The following is a 20,858-nucleotide window of genomic DNA, read 5'->3' on the forward strand; positions in this document are numbered from 1 at the left end:
CCATCAGCACTGATTGGACATCCACATAAATGAACTTTCCCTTTAACCTTCACAAAACTGCTTGGATGTGCTGTTCCGCAGGAGTGCGACCTTAATCTCTCTGCATGACCCGGCGTGCACACGCTCTCTTTAACACATCCACTTACGGGCGCCCGTGTCAGATTAGGGCGACCACTTCACACACAGAGCGGGAACACTGTGTTTCCATCAAGCTGGAGGCCGTCTGATAAAAGCCCAAGAGCAGAGGATGGATGATTACAGTCTGTCCTCACTGAGGATGTTAGAGACAATATCTCACTGTCTGACTGCAGTAAATGAAAGTAGGACGATGCAGGGGCCACGCGGAGGACACAGCAAGCCTGAAGTAGGTCATTAAAACGCAGGCAGCACAGGTGTGACATTAGCTCATAATGCAGATGTGAAACAAAACCACAATCCAAACAAGCAGAGTTCGAATAAGCTGTAACTTTTATTGCACATTCCTGTTTGGTCTTGCAACGACCTTTCACCTTTTTGAACTTTTAAGACCTCGGTCTCGACCAAACACTCAAGTCAGGAGTGGGATAAAGTCGCCCAGAGTGACTGATCACAGGTCAGATGTGCACATTCCCTTTTACGAGTGAGATTTGAAGCACAGGGAGGTCATACTGATCCTTGATCTGTGACTGGGGAAAACTTCAGTCCAGATTCTTTGTGTTGACTGCATTACCCATAAGCCAAATCACTGTCTAGAGCAGGACCAATGGGGAAGGGACAGTAGTGACATCACGGAGGGGACTAGGAAGTATTCAAGGGAGCGTAGACATTTTCTTAATTGAACTCCCAAATGAAGAAAATACTCCCTTTTATAATCTTGAGGCTTTGCAACCTTTTGTCCTTCTTTACTCCCTGAAATCCCCCCAAATAAACACACCTTCCCCCATCACACAAAATACATAGGCTATCATTCTTAGTAAGGTTTTTTTTTTCTTCTCATTTTCTTGTGACAATACCTGCAACATGCTTCAAATCTTCATTTTGGCAAACCACAAATAAATTAAAACACAAACATTCATATAACACAATGTGACATTTTTTTTTTTTAGGACGTTTCGAACGAAAAAAGAAATATACATACAATACAGAACCTCCCAAAAAAAGAAAACAAGAAAAGAGAAGCATTTGCATTTTTGTTTTTCACCCCCCGTATTTTTTCTTGCTTTTCTTGAAAAAAGATATACAGTAGCTAGCTACCAATCACATATCACATGCAGATATAATACAACATAATCAGTTCACCCAGTTAGTGTCTGCAAACTACCAATCTAAACTATATCACAAAATGATTCTCTTGAAACCAGCAAACACTCAGCTTTTTGAGATATTTTGTCTTAATAATAATAATTCAGTTTACAGTTTTCTCCGCTGACGAGCCGAGAGATCACTATACGATCGACCCTGAAATGACTAGCCAAATTCAAACACGCTTTCGTACATGGTCACATACCAGATGGTGTGTTGTTTTTTTTTTTTACTCTCCTGTTTTTTTTCACACGATGGGAGCGTAACACACATATTTGCTCACACATGCACTCACACACAGACGGACATTTTGTTATCGACCACAAACGCGACACGAGGGCGGGCTTTGAAAACGCGGCGCAGCCCCGGTCAAACGCGACATGCTGGCAGCGCAGCTTCAGTACAGCGGTTTAAACATCCTGCATTAGGATTACTAACACGTTCTCATTCCAACTTGTCACATACCGCCGCTTTGTCACGCCCAGGAGTGAAAGTAGGCCGGTACGGTCCGGTACTCCGTACCACTAAGAGATTCAGTGCCGATACGCAGTACCGGGAAAAAAGGGACAGCAGCGACCTGCCAAAACCCACGTACAACCCGTCGCCTCTCACGATCGCATTTCCATTATGGAAACACATCTGCTAACATCAGGTCAACATACAGTTAGTTACTTCGTCAAGGAGGTTATGTTTTCGGTTCGTTTTTACACGCATGAAGGTCTTTTCAGACGGGGAACGACACTTCACCTGCATACTCGCTTGGATCCGCGGGGTCTGACCGCGCTCCTCATAAAAATCCCCATGAATGCCCCCTTAGGTCGGAATAACAACTTGAAAAGTTTTGTCAACATTTTACAAATTATTCTGCAGCACTTTCACCATTTCAATAAATAATTTGCTACACATGATGTCAAGTGTTTCTAATTTCTTTCTACACCATACAGGTATTTAATTCAGGGATGCATGAAGCTGGGAGGAGTGTGAGGAGAGCAATATCAAGCGATGATAGTTGGGCCTAGTAGTACCGACAGGAACTTCTATCTACTTTCACCCCCTGGTCACGCCCCTTGGCGTCACTTTATTTTCTACATCAAAACCCCTATAGTTAGCCTTGGTGTCACATTAGCAAAGAACTACATGGTTTGGCTTAAAACTATTACGTTTTTATGGTGAAAATGACACTGAACGCTGTGAACTCGGGACACGAACGAACAGCTGATTGTAACGTGACGCAACGGGACATGAACAGGTTCTCCTGGATGAAAGTCTTGCATTTGTTGGACCCGTCCACGTCCCCTCCCACCCGCCCTGTGTGCCTCTTTTCGCTCTTTAAACTACATCACACAACACTCCCGGCGCACTTTCTCAGAGAGTTTACTGCTTGCGACGTATGGGTTTACATTGGAGTTAATGGAACGCCCGGTGCGTTTCATAGCGTATCGAACTACGCCATCTGTGACAAAGCCTCAGTATTTGACTTCCTGGGAATGAGAACGGGCTGGGATTACGGTTGGGGCCCTGCTGAGAGCTCGAGATGCTCCCACACCCCTGTCTCTCCACACCTACCCCATCTGCCCTCCTCTACCCTCCTCGCCCTCCCCGCCAAAATATAGGGCACGGGCAGAAAGTGGCGAAATGTCAGCGCCGAGCGGGAGGTTTGACATCCTCCATCCTTCTGCTCCCCTCTAATGACGCTTTGCTGAAATGTCAGACCAATTAGCAGCTTTCCCTCTGACATTTAACTGGCAGATAGCAAAACAAACAGCCCACTGGATTGGACGGACAGATAGTCTGCAGCTAGTAGGCGTCCGATTGATTGAGAGTGACGCTGCTGCAGCCGTAGAGTTAATATTAGATATTCATAAAGTCCTTCTTAAAGGTTGGAACGCAGGAACTGTGTGTCTCTTAAGTAATCACAGCGGGGGAAAGCAAATAATATCTGTCTTCGGACATTTTGCAAGCCACCTGACATTTCCAGAAGCAGCCGGTATAGTGATCAAAGCTCCCTCCTCTCCCCTCTGTTCTTCCTCTCCTCCTCTTCTCCCTATTGCTTTTCTCTCTTTCAGCAGACATCAATCAGGCGGGCTCTGAAGCGTATACGCTCATTTAGAGCACCACTCCATCGGCGGCAGGCAGCGCCGCCCGAGCCCTTAGTCTGTCTGTCTCCATTTCTGGGTGTTCGAAGCAGCAGGTGTACGCGTACGAGTTTGTGTGTTGTGTGTGGGCGAGCTTTACAGTGCGTGTGTGTGAGCGTCCGAAACGTATATATTCTACTGACCTTTACATGGATCGGAGAGAGACAGATATTCAGTCACAACCACACACATGTGTTTACAGTACTAATAATCAGGAGCTGACATAGAAAGTGGAACAAGACGGCGACGAGTAATTCAGCGAAAAAAACAAACAGCACTCCCTTTAGGCCTTATAGTGTCATTCACAGTAAATCATATTCTTCTCTGTTTAAAGGGTTGTCTCCCTTGCTCACACACACACACACACACACACACATACACACATACTGAGGCCTGGCCTTCAGCTGTACCATCTGGTATCTAAATCATGGGAATTACAGTCTTCTTCCTCTCCTACACACACACACACACACACGATAACATGAGAGTAGAGAGAGAAAGAACGAGAGGTGATTGACTGTCATTCTATTTATCATATATCCTACAGAGTCTCTGCATAAAAGCAACATGTGACTTTTTAATTTCTCCATTAGAAATCCATCTACGCAACAGTGAGCTCTAAATTTAGCCACAAGAGACGGAAGAGAAAGAAAGAGAAACAAAGTGAACGAGCGAGCTAAAGAAAGAGATAGATAGAGAGAAAGAGAGAGAGAGAGAGCACAGCTCCATGTAAATTACAATCTTGTTGCATTGAACTGTGAGCAACGGCACAGTCAAAAGAAAGGGGAAATGAAGGAGTGAATGAGTGAGTATAAACGCCAGTGCGCTGCCCGTCTATTAAACATTAACAGCTTCATTTATATGTAAATGACCTGACAGCTACAGAGAGAGAGACGGCGGGAAGTGATGCCAGTTCAGTGCTGTAGAGAAGAAGGGAGAGAGGAGAGGAAGGATGGGATGGCGAGGAGAGGAGAGGAGAGGAGAGGAGAGGGTGATGAATCTCCTTCATTCAGTAGTCTTTCACATGGGTGGAAAAGTCCACACTGTCCGGTTTATCCTAGACGTGCACGGGTGTGCGTTAAGACAAAAAAAAGAAATCCACCGACAGTAACGCACACTCCAATGCACGCACACACACTCCCAGCTGATGTCCGATGGAGTGACAAACATACACACACATACACACACACACACACACACACCTCCCTCTCGGGTCTTTCCAAAATGGGGGAAAGTATCTCCCTGGAGCGAGAGGGAGGGGAAGTCGCGTCTTGGTGGAGGAGTGACAATGATGGCGGCGGCGTGTCTGCTCTCCGAGAGTTTCGGTGGAGATGAGGGCCAAAAAAAATAAAATAATTCAAAAGAATAATAACACACAAAAGAAAAAATCTTTGAGTGAAAACAGCAAAAGGTGAAGATGGGAGATTGTTGAGTTAGCGTGGTGTGTCGTTTTGCGTGTCGGGGGACTAGCTGGGTTTCGTCCGGCTAGCGCGGAGGGGGGGGGGCGGATGGTCGGCGGCCGAGCGTTCAGCCGTCGGAGACAGGCGGGGACACCCAGCCGTACTTCTCGTGGGTCTTCACCAGGGACTTGAAGGTGGCCTCGGCTTCCTTGCGGCTGAAAGCTTTCTTGGACTTCCCTGCTTTCCTACATATACGCCCCTGTGAGGAGATACATAGAGAAAGGAAATGAGGTTAGGAGTGTGTGGAGAGACACAAAATACAGATGCCGTCAAACTGTCCACTAATGGGACGAAACTGACTCATTCCTTCCTTTAGGATCTACACACGTTCATGCTTTGTTTGGAAAAAGACATCAATATTCCCTCATCTCATCTAAGGTGCATAGGCGGACACCATGACAGAGGTGTAGCTAACATTACAACGTACCCTCATACAACGATTCGTATGATATCTCACAAACAATTCATCAGTAAGTCATTTTTCCTGTGTTTTCCTGTGAATGTCCAGCAACACGTCTCAATTTCCACTCGTTACATGCATACAGTCTTCAAAATAAACTTCCGTCTTCACAGGAAACAACTTGGTTAGGTTTAGGCCACAAAACTACTTGGTTAGGTTTAGGAAAAGATCGAAGAAGTGGCGTAACTTAAGTGTGGAAGTTAAGGGACGGGATCTGAACAGCGGTCTCCCGGGCAAAAGTTTGGTGTTTTTTGATCCACCCCGACCTCTTCCCTACGCGGCGCTTGTCGCTCTTTAGGATACTTCCTGGTTCAAGATTACATGGATTACATACAAATTGAATTTGTGGGATATATATACGAATTACAGTGCATTACTTTTCCTAAGTATAGCTACGAACAGTGTATGAGAACAGCTTGAACATTAAGGACACCAAGGTCATGTCTTTCATAATGTCTCTGGGGGATTTGGTGGTTTTAAAGACCCGAGGAGAGTTTATATTCTACAAACATGGGTTTTTAAAGCAAAAGTTCAACATTTTGGGAAGCTTATTCGCTTTCTCCTAAATTAAGATTTATAAAATGCTTGTTTTTATGTTGAAACACTTTAGTCTTGGTAAGAATTAAAGAAACAAGATAAATTCAAATGTTGTTGTTTTTGTGTGTCTAGTCCAAGATGTTGGTAGAAAGGTGTTGTTCTGGAGGAAGTTGGACTCATGACCTCAGTATTTCCAAATTCCTGGCGACAGCCTGCCTAAAACAACAATATCTGCCAAAGATGCTATTTTCACACAATATATTTGTTTGTCTGGCTGATTGTCAAAAGAAAAACCTCCAAAATAACCAATGATGTTCACAAAATTGGATAGACAAACAGGCCCTGAGCCAAAGAACAATTGATTAGTTGTTGGCTACGATCTAAATCAAGGATGTCTGCCATTAGGTGAATCATGTATTTTTGTTTTGCCATAAATTAATGGAGATAGAGGCGTTCTTCCAAGTCCCGTGGTTGTGTTTGCTCTAAGGCCGCTATGTGTAGAATTTTTAGGTGATTGTAGCATCTATTTAAAGCTGCAATTATAGTCGGTATTGATGAATCTGCCGATCATTTTCTTGGTAAATCCATTAATTGTTTGGCCAGTAAAGTGTCAGAAACTGGTGAAAAATGGCCATCACGATTACCTAACGGCCACGGTGACATCTTTGAATGTCTAATTTTCGTCTGATGAACAGTCCAAAACCCAAAGATGAAGAAGTTTACAATCATATAAAACAAAGAAAGTCACACCGGAGAAGATGCAACCAGAAATGTTCAAATTGGATATAAGTAGGAGGAAAGAAAAGTCTTCATTTTGACATTGATTTTGCTTTTTGTGTCAAAGGAAGAATATCAATGTGTCATATTAAAAAAAAACAGCATTTGTCAAATTATTATTCGTCTGATGTGGATAAGCATTGTCAGATCAAAAGAAAGATGGTTCTCTTGATTGTCAGTGGTTTGTCAAGCTTGTCATCCTGTAAAAAAATGTTTCAAGTCAGACAAACTATAGGAAGACAGAGAGACACATGAATGAACTTGCTGGCGAATGCACTGCTGCAGGGGAGATGTTGACAGGACAAGTGGTCTGAATGCAGGTTGGCCAACATTAGATCGATGTTTAAAGGCAGGGAAAGGGCTTTTAAGATGTCAGGTCCTATCAGAAGTGAAAATATACCCTCCGCTACGCTGGACAACGGGGAGATAAGCGAAAAGCAGAACCAACCCACTGCACTAAATGACGAAAGGGGTTGTAAATATGACAGAAATTAACTATACGAGCATGTAACTCTGTTGTGCTCGGTGTGAAAAGCATCCCACTCAGAGTACCGTGACATCTCACAGAGACATTTTCACCCAGGCACCACCCTCCTTCACACGCTGAAGCTAATAATAAGCGTGGGATGACAGGGCGGGGGAAAAAAAGGGAGAAAAAAGGTGTGGGTGTGACGATAGAGCTGCTTATTCTGTCGTTGGCAGCGGTGCCAAGTCTTCCCTAAAGAAGAAGAGTGCGTGGGAGGATGAATAGAAACAGAAACAATTGTCTTCTACACTCTGATAGATTCACAGCCATGACAATGGTGTGATTCATATAAATGTCACTGTTTGAAGTGCGTCGTTTCATTTATAAAAATCACAGAAACATCACAAATGGAAACGGGTCTGACTGCGCAGTAGATCTCCGGTCATACTGCGGCTGAACTGGAGTTTCTGTTGTAGTTGACTCACTGGACACTCGCCTGCTGTGTAACATGTCAGGTTACAGTATTTGTTTGTACACGCTCTGTAACACTGCACCACTTCTCTCTACCCAGAACGTTTGTTGGCAGGGAGAAAATGGCACTGAGGCCACTCCGCTCCACTCCGCTCCACTGAAACCAATACTAATGAAATCATTGTAGCTGCTGAGCTCCTCTGCATGCTGCAGTGCAGATAAACACCCTCATATTGTTAGACATCCATGGTCTGCACACAGTTTTTTCAGGAGGAAAACACTGGCTAAATGGAGCCATTATCCCACTGTTGAGGACCCAGGAGTTCAACATTGGTATGTATAGTGACACTGTCTGATACACACAAGGTTTCCCTTTCCATCTGGTGCTGAAAGGAATAGTTTGACAGTGCGCTTATTGAAGATGCCACTCTCATATAAACAGGTGGAAACAGCTAGACTGGCTCAGTCCAAAGGTAACTAAATCTGCCCACCAGCACCTCTAAACACTCAAACTAACATGTTATATCATGTTTGTCCATACAAACCCACTGACAATAGTTTTCATAGAGACAATTTCTTATTTCAAAAGCTCCAGAGAGATCTTGGATCAGAGTAAATGGGACAATGTTTCTGGGAAGACACAATGCATATTTGCTCTCAACACCTTTATTTGGGTCTTGGCAGAAACCTCAGAGATGGAAATCTAAAAACCCAGACAACTAAAACCATCTGCAACCAAACTATTTGCGTGGCTGGGTTCAGTTAAAATAAATAAAAACGTAAGTAAATAGAAAATAGTAGTCTAATTGTACATTTTTAATTTTGTTGAAGACAGTATTTCAGATGGGAAAACTGAATGTAAACAGGATGTAGTGTGTATATGCATGATGAGAAGTAATATAGTATGTACACAGAGGTGTAAACAGGAATGTAGTATGTATAGAGAAGAATTTGTTAAACAGTATGTAAAGTATATAAAGGTAAAGTGACAAGATACCACTAGTGGAAAAACATCGGCCTACGTAAGAAAATCGGGATGAGTCACTAACTTGCGTCAGTGCTAATTAATCTAGTTTCTTTTATATCTTTTAACTTTAAAAATCAAGTGAATCTGCCTTATTTCCCAACATTGTCGATTAATTCAAAAAAAAAAAAAAAAGTAAATACATTGTTTTGTATTTTGGAAAATCCAAATCAAACCCTGATCGAATTCTTCAGGGTTTTTGGTCAAAGAACAACCCTGATAGTTTATCACAATAAGATTACAAAAGTGTGAATTCCTGGTTTAAAGACATAGCATTTGGGTTTTGGGTATTTATTTGACTTCTTTCCTTCTATTCTTTTTGGTTTCTTTCAGTAGCTATTGTATCACTGAGCCAGTCTTTCATATATCTATGCCTTAGCAACACTTCTATGAGTTTGTACACGTGGGCCTTATACACACCTTAGCAGTGCTATATGTGAGTTGAATGCTTAGTTCTTGTGGCCATTGGGTGTTGTTTGAGCTGTATTAAAGTAAAAAGCACGATCAAAATAGGGGGTATTTTTTGCAGCATGCATTGGACAGTGTATCCCTGTAAAACACTGACTTGCTCCTGGATCCAAAAAAACAACACCTCACATATATGTCTCAACACCAGGAAAGAAGAGCCCAAATATAAGATTTAGATGAGGACTCAAGATATCAGTTTATCTGCATTATCTTTGCAGATAAAGATTTTAAGTTGTCACAAGAAGTGGATTTTTGGACTGCAATTTTGAACTCCATGCAACAAGATACATCAAAACACAAGACCAGCGTTTTAATTCTCTGCTCCTATGACATCTGATGGATGATCAGCATGTCCTATTGCGTACTTGCTCGGGCTATTTTGGGTCAAAAGTGATGCAGGGGATAAAGGGAGATGAGGTGATAACGTTGAATGATCTGGAGATTAGGGTTACAGTTTCCATTCCTGTAGCAACACTGGCCTCATTTCACTGCAGGGCTTAGCGACACTCAAACTCTCTCTCTCTCAATTTGTCTCTCTCAAACAGACACACATTTTACAGAGCTCGTCCTACCGTTTCGACTTGTATTTCAATCAATATTGAAATCAAAAAGGCAAAAATATGGCTGATCTCACCACCAGCGTGAAGACAATGAAACAAGAAAACTTTCCCTTTGTCGGCAGGGGTTTTTTTTTGTCGTCTTTTTGAGAAACTCGACGCATGACGCAACGAGTGACTCATCCAGATAGATGTATGCAGCGTTCCTCGGGGACTCGCTTTGATCCACACAAGCCTTTTTAAAGTGGAAAACAAATCAACTGGGTGTCATCTAAGCAGTGCCGTCTACAAAAAAAAAACCTGCTCTGCCTCTCTGCTGTGCAGCCAGAGGCCTGTAATACAGATTACACCGAGGCTGACAAACACAGATAATGCACCCGCTTGGCTACTGTCACAGAGCATCGGTGAAAAAAGCTGGGATGTGTTGTTCTCTTTTCAGATCACGAGCAACCTCGTAACTGTGCATATCTTCACACGGCGCCAATATGTTAAAGAAGTGTGATTACCACGGTGATAGATGGCGGGGAGGAACGTACCCTCATCTTGTTGCCATTAAGCCAATGTGAGCATCATGTACACGTTTCACATTGATTTGTTCCCCAGTGTGAGTGTGGAAACATTAGATGGACTTTACATATATACTAAAAACAGTGGTTGTGAGACAGAGTATGTATGGCAAGCCGTTTTAACATTTAATAGCTAAACAGGATATTCATTAGAGATATCTGCAACGTCAAAAACTCTAATTCAAGATATCCCTAATTCTATTTTGACTAGGCAAAACTCTAATTTTAGATATCCATAATTACATTTTGACGAGTACAATTCAAACTACTTTTGTCATTCATGTGTATGGGGTTTCTCATTACAGGTATCTACAATTCAGTTGCGGATATGTCTAGTCAGAATTCCAGTTGAAGATATCTTCAATTCCCCTCAATTGTAGATATCTACATTGTCCTTTTTAGGTATCTAAAATTAAATTTTATAGAAGATATCTCTAATGGATATCCTGTCTAGCCATTAAATATATCTCTAACTGGAGTTACGGATAAGTCAAAATGCAATTACAGATATCTTGAATAAGAGTTTTGACTGGGCGAAATGACGTTGCAGATATAATTACGTCAGAAGGGGGGCGGGATGGGACGGGAGGCGGAAGCTATTCAAATATACTATGGCTGCTGCACTGCAGCTGTATGGGTTTATAAAGTGTGTCTGGAGACAATAAATCTACAATACGCTGTAAATTTCTACCAAAGCATTTTCTATGTTATCCACATCGGCCGCTGACCACTCGTCTCACAGCCGGCTGCACATAGAGACCAATGTTATGTGTCCAGCTCGGAGGACTAAAGGCTCGTTTTGATTAAAACGAGGTTGTAGCTCGTTGTCGACCTCACTAGGGTTAGAAAGAGCCGTCGTTTATGTTTTAACAATGTTTTTGCTTATGAGTTATTGATCCGGGAAGTTTGAATCGGTGAATATCTTTCCATCTTTAGCTTACCGAACTATCCAACCACACTGTTCAGATGCTTTGTTGGGCCAATATCCAATGGGAAGCCTTGCATGAGCAATGTCATGCTGAACAATTCTGACTAGTCATAATAACGTTTGAGATATATGTAACTGTTATTTAGGAGAGTCAGAACCGAATAACAGTTATCTCTCACTGTCGTTTTGACTAGTCAAAATGACGACGTAGGTATCTCTAATGTTAATTACGGATAGTCAAGCTTAGCTATTAAATGTTAAAATGGCTTGCCATAGAGTATGATAGGAGGAGAGAGGAAGAGAGTGTGTGAATGAGAGTGAAAATGTGCTTGTGAATGTGTGTATTGATGCACAAGCTCTCCACAAAAGTCCATGACCTCAGCATGAAAAGGGGAAATTGAGCATTAATTAGCGCCATTGTGTTCGCAGTCATCTACAAGAATGGCTCGGTGTGATGCATCCGAAGATAGACGAAGGGGGGAAAGCAAAAATATCCGCTTGTGAGAGAAAGAATGGGCAAACAAAAGTCTGTGAGTGTGTGTGTGTGTTGCCGCTCAGCTGAGTGAGCGCCCCGGGCCTATACAGTGCCATGTCAGTGTTTATCTATTTCAGCTAAGCGCTCGCTCGTTGAGAGGTGCACACTCGTGTAAAGTGGCTGCTGGGTAATCGTGTGAATGGAGATCAGTCAATGGGCAGAGGAGGGAAGGCCCCAGTGCATGTTGGGAAGCAGCACAGAGGGGCAGGAGGGGAGGAGGGGAGGAGGGGATTGCATAACGCAGACATGTGCTTAACGGGGTCGGGATAAACAAACAGGGATCAATGTCATCATCGTCCTCATCGGATCATTAAGGAGAGCCCTGTGGGACTGACTGGCGGGGTCATTAAAGGATGATACCACTGTTTTAAAGTTAGCGTCATTAGTCTGCACACCATCTGCACACTGGAGCACTTTGCTGTCATTCGTCTTCGTGCAGTATGAAAAAGGAACTTCAATAGAACAATGAAATCCATCAGAAAACAGGACACTTTTAAAGGGGAACTCCACTGGGTTTTCACACAAATTCTGTGTAAGTTAAACAGTTCACCCATTTGTGCCGGCGATTGTTATTTTAAATTTCAGTCAGTTTGGTGGAAATGTTATCTTGGCTTGCCTAAGCTAAAATCTTAAGAAATGTTCAAAATTGGTCAAACCATTTGGCTGAAAAGTGAGTTTTTCTTATCATACTATATTTCAACTAGGGCCGCAATCGATTAAAATATTTAATCGCAATTAATTGCATGATTTTCCATTGTTAATCGTGATTAACCATAATTTTTTTTATCTGTTTAAAATGTACCTTAAAGGGAGATTTGTCAAGTATTTAATACTCTTATCAACATGGGAGTGGGCAAAATATGCTTGCTTTATGCAAATATATATATTTATTGCTGGAAATCAATAAACAACTCAAAACAATGACAAATATTGTCCAGAAACCCTCACAGGTACTGCATTTAGTATAAAAAATATGCTTAAATTATAACATGGCAAACTGCAGCCCAACAGGCAACAACAGCTGTCAGTGTGTCAGTGTGCTGACTTGACTATGACTTGCCCCAAACTGCATGTGATTATCATAAAGTGGGCATGTCTGTAAAGGGGAGACTCGTGGGTACCCATAGAACCTATTTTCATTCACATATCTGGAGGTCAGAGGTCAAGGGATCCCTTTGAAAATGGCCATAACAGTTTTTCCTCGCCAAAATTGAGCGCAAGTTTGGAGATTTATTCAACCTCCTTTGTGACAAGCTAGTATGACATGGTTGGTACCAATGGATTCCTCAGGTTTTTCTAGTTTCAAATGATACCAGTATCTTCTCTAGCTTTAAAACTGAGCCCGCTACAACCTCCGAAAGATGTTAACACGAGATTGTGTTAACGCATTAAATATATTAGTGGGGTTAATACGAACTTGCGTTAACGCGTTATTATCGCGTTAACTTTGACAGCCCTAATTTCAAATAATCAGAGGATGTGGATATGGCAGAAATGTTCATTGAACCGCCTGACAGTGAGAGTGCAGAGGATGGTGGAGATGAGGACTTTTGGACAATTGACAATTTATCAGCTAGATACTATTGATAGATATAGTATGATAAGAAAATGGCTGTATCTCAGAAACTACAAGAAGCACAATCAAGTATTTGGTATCTATGAACTCATAACAAGTTGAATATTAAAGATATGCACACATATTTTTGTGCATAAAACATTTAATAAACACAATATTAGCGTTTTTCCTCATTTTTAAAAAATCTTGACTTTGACCATTAATAAATGTGTAATTTTTCATGTGATCTAAAAAAATTCAAAGTTGTACTATTAGATACGTGCCCAAAGTATGTCCGTACCAAATTTCAAGACTTTGTTTGTTTCAGAACAAATGTTGTGTCATTTTTCCTCATCATACTAAATATAGTCTTTGGGCACAAATGGGTTAAACAGTGTAATGTCTTCTGTGGCTCTGAAGGAAAGTTGGAGAAAATTACCCTGATGATGTCATCATGGGTCGTCTCAGCCCTGGCCTCGGAAACTACACGTTTTTAACAGAAAGTCTGTATTACAAACTGGAGTTGTGAGTTTTGAGAGAAGTGGGCATGTAAGAGGAATTAGGGATTTCATGAAAAGCACTATTTAGTTGCATTATGGGAAATGGAAGATCCGGTGTCTTTAAGGCTTAACCCATACTGGGGACTAAAAGTCTGCATGTCTCGGCCTTTGATGTGTAAATTTTGACCATTTTTGTTTTAATCTGTCTCTAGTGAGTCCCCAGACGTAATGGAAGTGACACACTAAATCACTGGAATACCCCTTTAATCTGGTTTGGTCCGGTTTGTATCCTCCTGTCAAAAATACTATACTATAATTTTGATTTTCAATTACATAAAATTGAGAAAAGCAGCATATTATTACATTTGAGAAGCAGCGAATGTGCATATTTGCTTCATAAATTAATCGTTGTCACTTTGCAACTAGTGTCACATCTTTTTTTTTACTGGGTGTCATTTTTAGCACTTAATAGTAGTTCATTTCGAGCTACACTTAACACGTTTGTATTTTCAAATGAATGATGAACGGCTAACAATTACAACAAAGACGAATTTTACACGATGAAGGTCTGAAGGTCTGAAACGTTGCCGACGTGAGTACAAGTGATTGACAGTTTACAGAAATGAATCGGGAAGAAACATTTGCAAAGAAATCTAATTAGCCATGCCTGCAGTGCAAATTGAGAAGGAGAGAATAGATTATAGCCAGGAGTGTACTTCCAAATGGTACTTTCTAAACACTGCTGTACAGACAAAAATACAACAGTGCAGATCAATTACCAAATTGGCTCACACTACAAAGACACCTACATCGAACATGGCGCTGAGTTTGGCAACACTAGACAACTGTTTCTACCACCTGCACGGCACTATGACTCACTTAATTCACTTGTCATACAAGATAGGTTACACCGTGCTGCTAGCGATTTGTCTGAAAATTGGAAGGTAAGTATCTGAAGGCCAGACTGGTGATTACCTTTAGTAATGTCACCTCATCTCAGCTTGTGTGATTGTGTGTGTGTGTGTGTGTGTGTGTTCCCTCACATCTGCAGGTGAGGAAAACGTGTGGCTCTGTTGACTTTCACATCACCGCTTTGTCACCGTGTGTATCCTCTCACACTAAAAATAGGCAGGGAGCTTCTAAACAAGCCACATCACTTCTGTCACACCGAACCGGAGCCCACGGACGAATAAATATATCCCTGTGTGTTAAGGTTTATATATAGTTCTGTGTTTGTCCCGATGCGTGAGAGAAGAGTAGAAAAATTAGGACATGAAACACAAGCAAGCGCCTGCACATATCCACAAAAGAGGCGAACAAAGAGGTGCGCACACACACACACACACACACACACACACACACACACACACACACACACACACAGGAATAATTAATCAATATTGTTTCCATTAGCAAACTAGAGAGGGAAGACACTGCACCATAATTAGGGAGCACTGCGGAGCTGCTAGCTCATCTCCTCAAGCAGCAAATCAAGATGAACACACACACACACACACACACACACACACACACACACACACACACTCTCTCTCTCTCTCTCTCTCTCTCAGCTGTGGGTACAGTTTTTGCATGACCTCGCCTGGTTGCAGATGCTTAATGACAACAGAGGACTCGGGAATAATGTTCAGTTATATCATCAAAGACAAAAAAAGCACTAAGGGTTGGGGGTTGGGCAGGAGAACCCAGTGACAGTTTACATAAGGTCTCCTGCCACAGCGCCGTCATGCTGCTGACGTCAGATGACAGAGAGCCAGTGAGAAGAAAGAAGCAGCAGCAGATGAAATGACTGGAATCTGACACAAAAAAGTGAGCATTTGAAAACACATTAGAGAACTGTGATTCTTTTTCTGGGTGGAAAATAGAAAATCTATTCAGAGTTTAAACGATTATAGCCTGGAGTGCATTCGGAGATGCAGCCATTTCCATTGGAATTGCTGAGCTGCTGCTGCTGCTGCTGCTGCAGTGCACTGAGGATGTGAAAAACAGATTTGACAGGATTACATAATCCAGTCGGTCTAAATCAGTGAGGACTGCTGGTTAGGTAGGCTACCTGCTGTCTCTATTTATTCAAATGTCTCTCCATCCATCATCACACATGTGGAGTAACAGTCTTATCCCTTCTTTTGGAATAATCTGATAGGAGTACACTGTGTTAGAGCCTGCATGGGGACTGCTCCATTGCATGGCAGCAGGTCTTTGTTGTCAAAGGATGCTGATTTATGGAGGCAATAAAAGGAGAGCAAAACCGGGGACTGCAGCGAAGAACTGGCATCAAGGAGATACTGAGGTTTTTGCACCGCATGAAATGGCTGCCGTAAAGTCACATAAAGATTAATAATATTCCCAATCATGGGTTGGCTCAGAGGAGAGAGGAGGGGGAATGAGGAGAGGACAGGCCTGCGATGTGACAGTACAGCACCTATAGCTCACACTGAAAAGCTATAAATAGACTAAACATATAGCAAATACCTCAATCATTTTGTCTTTTAATAATAAAAAAGTTAAACTGTCTCCCATTTGGGCGTATTGGGATACACTAAATTTACCTATAAACATGTTGTGTTGGGAGATCACTCCACTGGTGTCCAAAAATGACACTTCATTCAATAAATGAAGTTGACTTTGATAGATGAAATGACCAAAAACATATTTTCATTTTTTCTCAATTGTACCAAATGAAATCCAGGATTAAACAATCATATTAGACTAAAAAGCCTCGCCATGGTGGACATATGTTGTCCACCATGGCGGTTAATTACGCATGACGCATGAATGCCCTAATGTGATTGCTCACATCCACCGCGTGTCATGGCTGTGACGGGGCTCCGCAGCGAGAAACGTTATCGTCTCCGACCGGGTGCCGGTGTCTCCCCTGTTCCCTCCGACTGCGGTCGGGAGGCGATAACGTTTCTCTTCCTGCTTCAGCCTCGGCACCAACCCACTTTTCCTGCTTCAGCCCCGGAAGCTCGGAGCCCCGGAGGCTGAAGCAGGAAAAGCCAACACTAGGATCAGCATTGATTCCTGGAGAGATCTTCGTCTGGTCAGCTAACATTACTGGCAAGCAGGTGATATTGTGGTTTTAGCTGACGTGTGTCACCTCACTGTTTTGAGCGATTCTCGTTCATGTCTATTTAGCACAAGCGTGAGATTGAGGCTGACTTTCGTTGACTTAACGGCCACAGGTGTCGCTGTTAACAAGCAATTTCTGAAATTTACAAATAGTCCCTTTAAATCATACCGGGATGTTTGCTGAAATTGATTGGATATGGCACAGACCTACCTAGAAACATTTCCACCAGTCGCCGCTGTGGCTGAACATACATGTACTAGAGATGACTGACATGCCAGATGGTTGATGATATTGTAAGATTAGATTTATTTTTGTAAAGACTTATTTTATACAGTATAAATATTGTATTCTGCTCCTTAAGTTAGATCTAGAACTATATAATATGGCGCACATTACGTGCTTGTAAGGTGAGTGATGATTAAGATTGGCGGAGTGATATGAAGTAAGAAGTGATGTGCCACCTTTTGGTTATCGGTGTTCAATTGTCCTACGCTTGAATGGAGACATTAAAGTGGATCCTGTTGCACAGACGAAGCTCTCCACCGTGCTCTTGCTTTACCCACAGCCTTACAGTAGTTTAATTCAGTAACAAGTAAGTTTATAGTTAAAGGGGACATATCATGCTCATTTTCAGGTTCATGTTTGTATTTTGTGTTTCTACTAGAACATGTTTACATGCTTTCATGTTCAAAAAACAAATTATTTTACTCAAACTGTCTGTCTGAATATACCTGTATTCACGCTTTGTCTGAAACGCTCCGTTTTAGAGCATTTCAACGGAATGGCAAAGGAATTGCGTTGCTAGGCAACAATTTGGGTCCATGTTTACTTTCTGTCAGCTGATGTCATTCACATACACTGCAACAGGAAATAAACTGGGATACATTTAGTATGTTTACGTTTAAATCTGTGTAATGGTCTAAATATTTTAGATTTGTGACATCACAAATGGATGGAAATCCTAATGGCTTGTTTCAAACGCAGAGTTTCTGAATACGGGGCTGTGTGTTTTTCTGCATATATTGAGCGTTTTGATAGTTTAACAGTATTTATATAGCACTTAAACCTGTTATAATGTAAAAGACCTGAAAATCTCACTTTTTACGATATGGGTGTCTCTCTCCGGCTGCGGTCGGAAGCGATAACGTTTCTCTTCCTGCTTCAGCCTCAAAGCCAACACTAGGATCAGCAGTGATTCATGGAGAGACATTCGTCTGGTCAGCTAACAATACTGCCAAGCAGCTGAAATATAGAGTGATATTGTGGTTTTAGCTGATGTGTGTCGCCTCACTGTTTTGAGCGATGCTCGTTCATGTCTATGTAGAGCGAGCACAAGCGCGAGCCCGACGCTGACTTTCGTTGACTTAACGGCCACAGGTGTCGCTGTTAACAAGCATTTCTGAAAGTTACAAATAGTCCCTTTAAAACTGTGTAATGGTCTAAATATTTTAGATTTGTGACATCACAAATGGACGGAAATCCTATAACGGCTTGTTTCAAACACACAGTTTCTGAATACGGGCTGTGTGTATTTCTGCGTATATTGAGCGTTTTGATAGTTTAACAGTATTTATATAGCACTTAAACCTGCTTTATAATGTAAAAAACCTGATAATCTCGCTTTTTTGACAATATGGGACCTTTAAGGCAGCGAGAAGCCTGCCTTAACAATACTCCATGCAAAGACCCCCTCACCCACCAACCAGCCCTTCACCTCACCTGTCCTTTAACGAGGCTGGCCGCAAACTGCCTCATGACCGCCTCCACCGTGTAGGCGCTGCTCCATCCTCTGGGTGTCAACAGCTCCATGCATATGGCGCCGCCGTCCAGCACGTAGCCGTTCTCCAGGCGGGGCGTCAGGACGCGCATGAACGGCGGCGAGAAGGGGAAATTGTCGGGAAAGGTGACGTTGAGCAGTATGAACTCGGTGCTCGTCTCCTTCATGTCCTGCCACAGCGCCGAGTCCTTGTCCACCTGGTGCAGCTTGACGTTCCAGTCGTACAGGTTGTCCTCCACCAGCTCCACCGTGATGAAGTTGTCCCCTAGCCTCCGGATCTCCTGCAGCTCCTTCATGAGCCTGCGCGTCCGGACCTGGGTGCAGTGTTGCCGGTGAGGCGCCAGCGGAGGTATCGAGGAGGTCGCTTTACTACCACCTCCTCCTCCACCTCCTCCACCTCCTCCTCCTCCAGTCTGCTGCTTCTCCTTCGCGTCCTTGCCCTGCTGCTTATCCTTATCCTTATCCTTGCCGGACGGCTTGTCCTTGCCCTGCTGGTCCAGCTTCCTCGCCTTAATCTCCGGCGTGCTCAGGATGTTGTTGGTCTCGTTGGCGGTCTGACAGTGTTTGTTGGCGTTGTTCTTCTGGTTGCCTCCTTTAGTCCCCTTTAGCGAGCCCTGATGGTGCTTCGGATCCTCGGTGTCTCGGTCGTGCAGGCGGATCAGACCGATCTTCCGCAGTAGGGTGGCCATAATTTGTTTTATAGATCTATGTTTTCCTCCTGCCGATGATCCCCCCGCACAGGGGCAAGAATCACCCTTTAAAAAAGTCGGTCACCAACTAGAAGACCTTTTTATGGTGGTTGAGTGTTAAACCTTGTTGGAACCTGCAATCCCTCTCCTCCTGTTTCACTGCAGCCTCAGGATGAACACGACCTGTGTCCAGTTTGTCTCCTTCAGTGCATCATCTCGACTAGAGACAAAAAACAGTAAAAACAACAACACAAATTTGCAAGTTTAGATGAATATTTTTGTTAGACAACATCAAAAAATAAATTTGGATTTGTTAGAATAATCAATAGAATTCAGTATTTTTGTTCCCCCCCACACACAAGTGGATTCGACATCATGACTGCAGTTGTTCAGTGATAGGACGATGCGTTTATACGCAGAAGCACTGAGGTGATGTTATAATGCATTTTAACAGAAGGGTGCATATTATCAGAGCGGAAAAAAAACACAGGTTACAGGAATATAGCACGAAAATCATATAATGATGCTTCACAAGGTTGTTATAATAAATGATCCTAATGATTAGACGCACTAGACTCCTATAGGAAATGTATAAGAAGAACATAGTGGCATAGGCTATGGAGAGGGGTATCAAAATGCATTTTAACAGAAAGGTGCATATGATCATAGCGAAAGAAAACAGGTTACAGGAATATAGCACGAAAATCATATAATGATGGGAGGAAAAAAAACACCATTACGCATCACAAGGTTATTATAACAAAGTATCCTAATGATTAGACGCACTAGACCCCTAAAGGAAATGTATAGGAAGAATATAGTAGCATAGGCTATGGGAAATTAAAACACATAAATATTACTAAGGTCACTATAAACTCTCTATAAAGATATATGCACCATAAACTGTTGGAATATATTGGAGTAAAATACCATGATGCGTCCAAAAATATCAGTCCTTATAATAAGAATATCATACATGTTCCTTTATGTGCGCCCTACCGCCCACACAGACCCAATATTAGACCAGCAACACCGACAGCAGCCCGTGCTTACCGTATAGACCGGTGAAAGGTCAAAGTATATGTCCGCTTTATATCCCGTTATGTCGACCGGACACCGTGCGTAAAAAGAAGAGATGGCTCCACCATCCAGTCGACCTGCCGTCGGAGGGAGCTGCGGTGAGGAAGAGGAGCAGAGCCTTTTCTGACTTGTGTGTGTGTGTGTGTGTGTGTGTGCAGCTGCGGCAGCTCCAGCTTTAATGCAGCCGAGGACGAAGCAGCCTCCGGTAATCCTCCTCAGTGAGTCAGTCTGCTTCTCACCGGCGGAGCGCTGCGGCGGCGGAGCCATTTCAAAATAAAAGCCCTGGAGTGGGCTATACATTCAAGGCAAACCAAGCACCAAAAATGACTAGTTTACAGAGAAATGTAGCATACTATATATTAAATTACAACATTGACATATTCCAGTTTCAATTTCCTGCAATAACCTTGCACATGTTGAGTTTGCACATTGGTTTTACACCTCCTTTAATTTTTATTTAAAGGTCCAATATTATAAAAAAGTGAGATTTTCATGTTTTTT

General features: G+C 42.5%; 1 protein-coding gene across 1 annotated transcript; it reads right to left on the bottom strand.

Annotated features, from left to right (window-relative positions):
- Positions 1–450: 450 nt before the first annotated feature.
- Positions 451–20,585, bottom strand: ube2ql1 (ubiquitin conjugating enzyme E2 QL1). Its single transcript, XM_074614549.1, has 3 exons — positions 20,331–20,585; positions 18,531–19,497; positions 451–5,075 (listed from the first exon to the last, which is right to left on the bottom strand). The coding sequence occupies exons 2-3, from the start codon at positions 19,275–19,277 to the stop codon at positions 4,944–4,946; spliced, it is 879 nt and encodes a 292-aa protein (XP_074470650.1). The 5' UTR covers positions 19,278–19,497; positions 20,331–20,585; the 3' UTR covers positions 451–4,943.
- Between the last annotated feature and the right edge of the window lie 273 nt (positions 20,586–20,858).

This window comes from Sebastes fasciatus, chromosome 17 (genome assembly GCF_043250625.1).
Source record: "Sebastes fasciatus isolate fSebFas1 chromosome 17, fSebFas1.pri, whole genome shotgun sequence".
In the NCBI taxonomy this organism is placed as follows: domain Eukaryota; kingdom Metazoa; phylum Chordata; class Actinopteri; order Perciformes; family Sebastidae; genus Sebastes; species Sebastes fasciatus.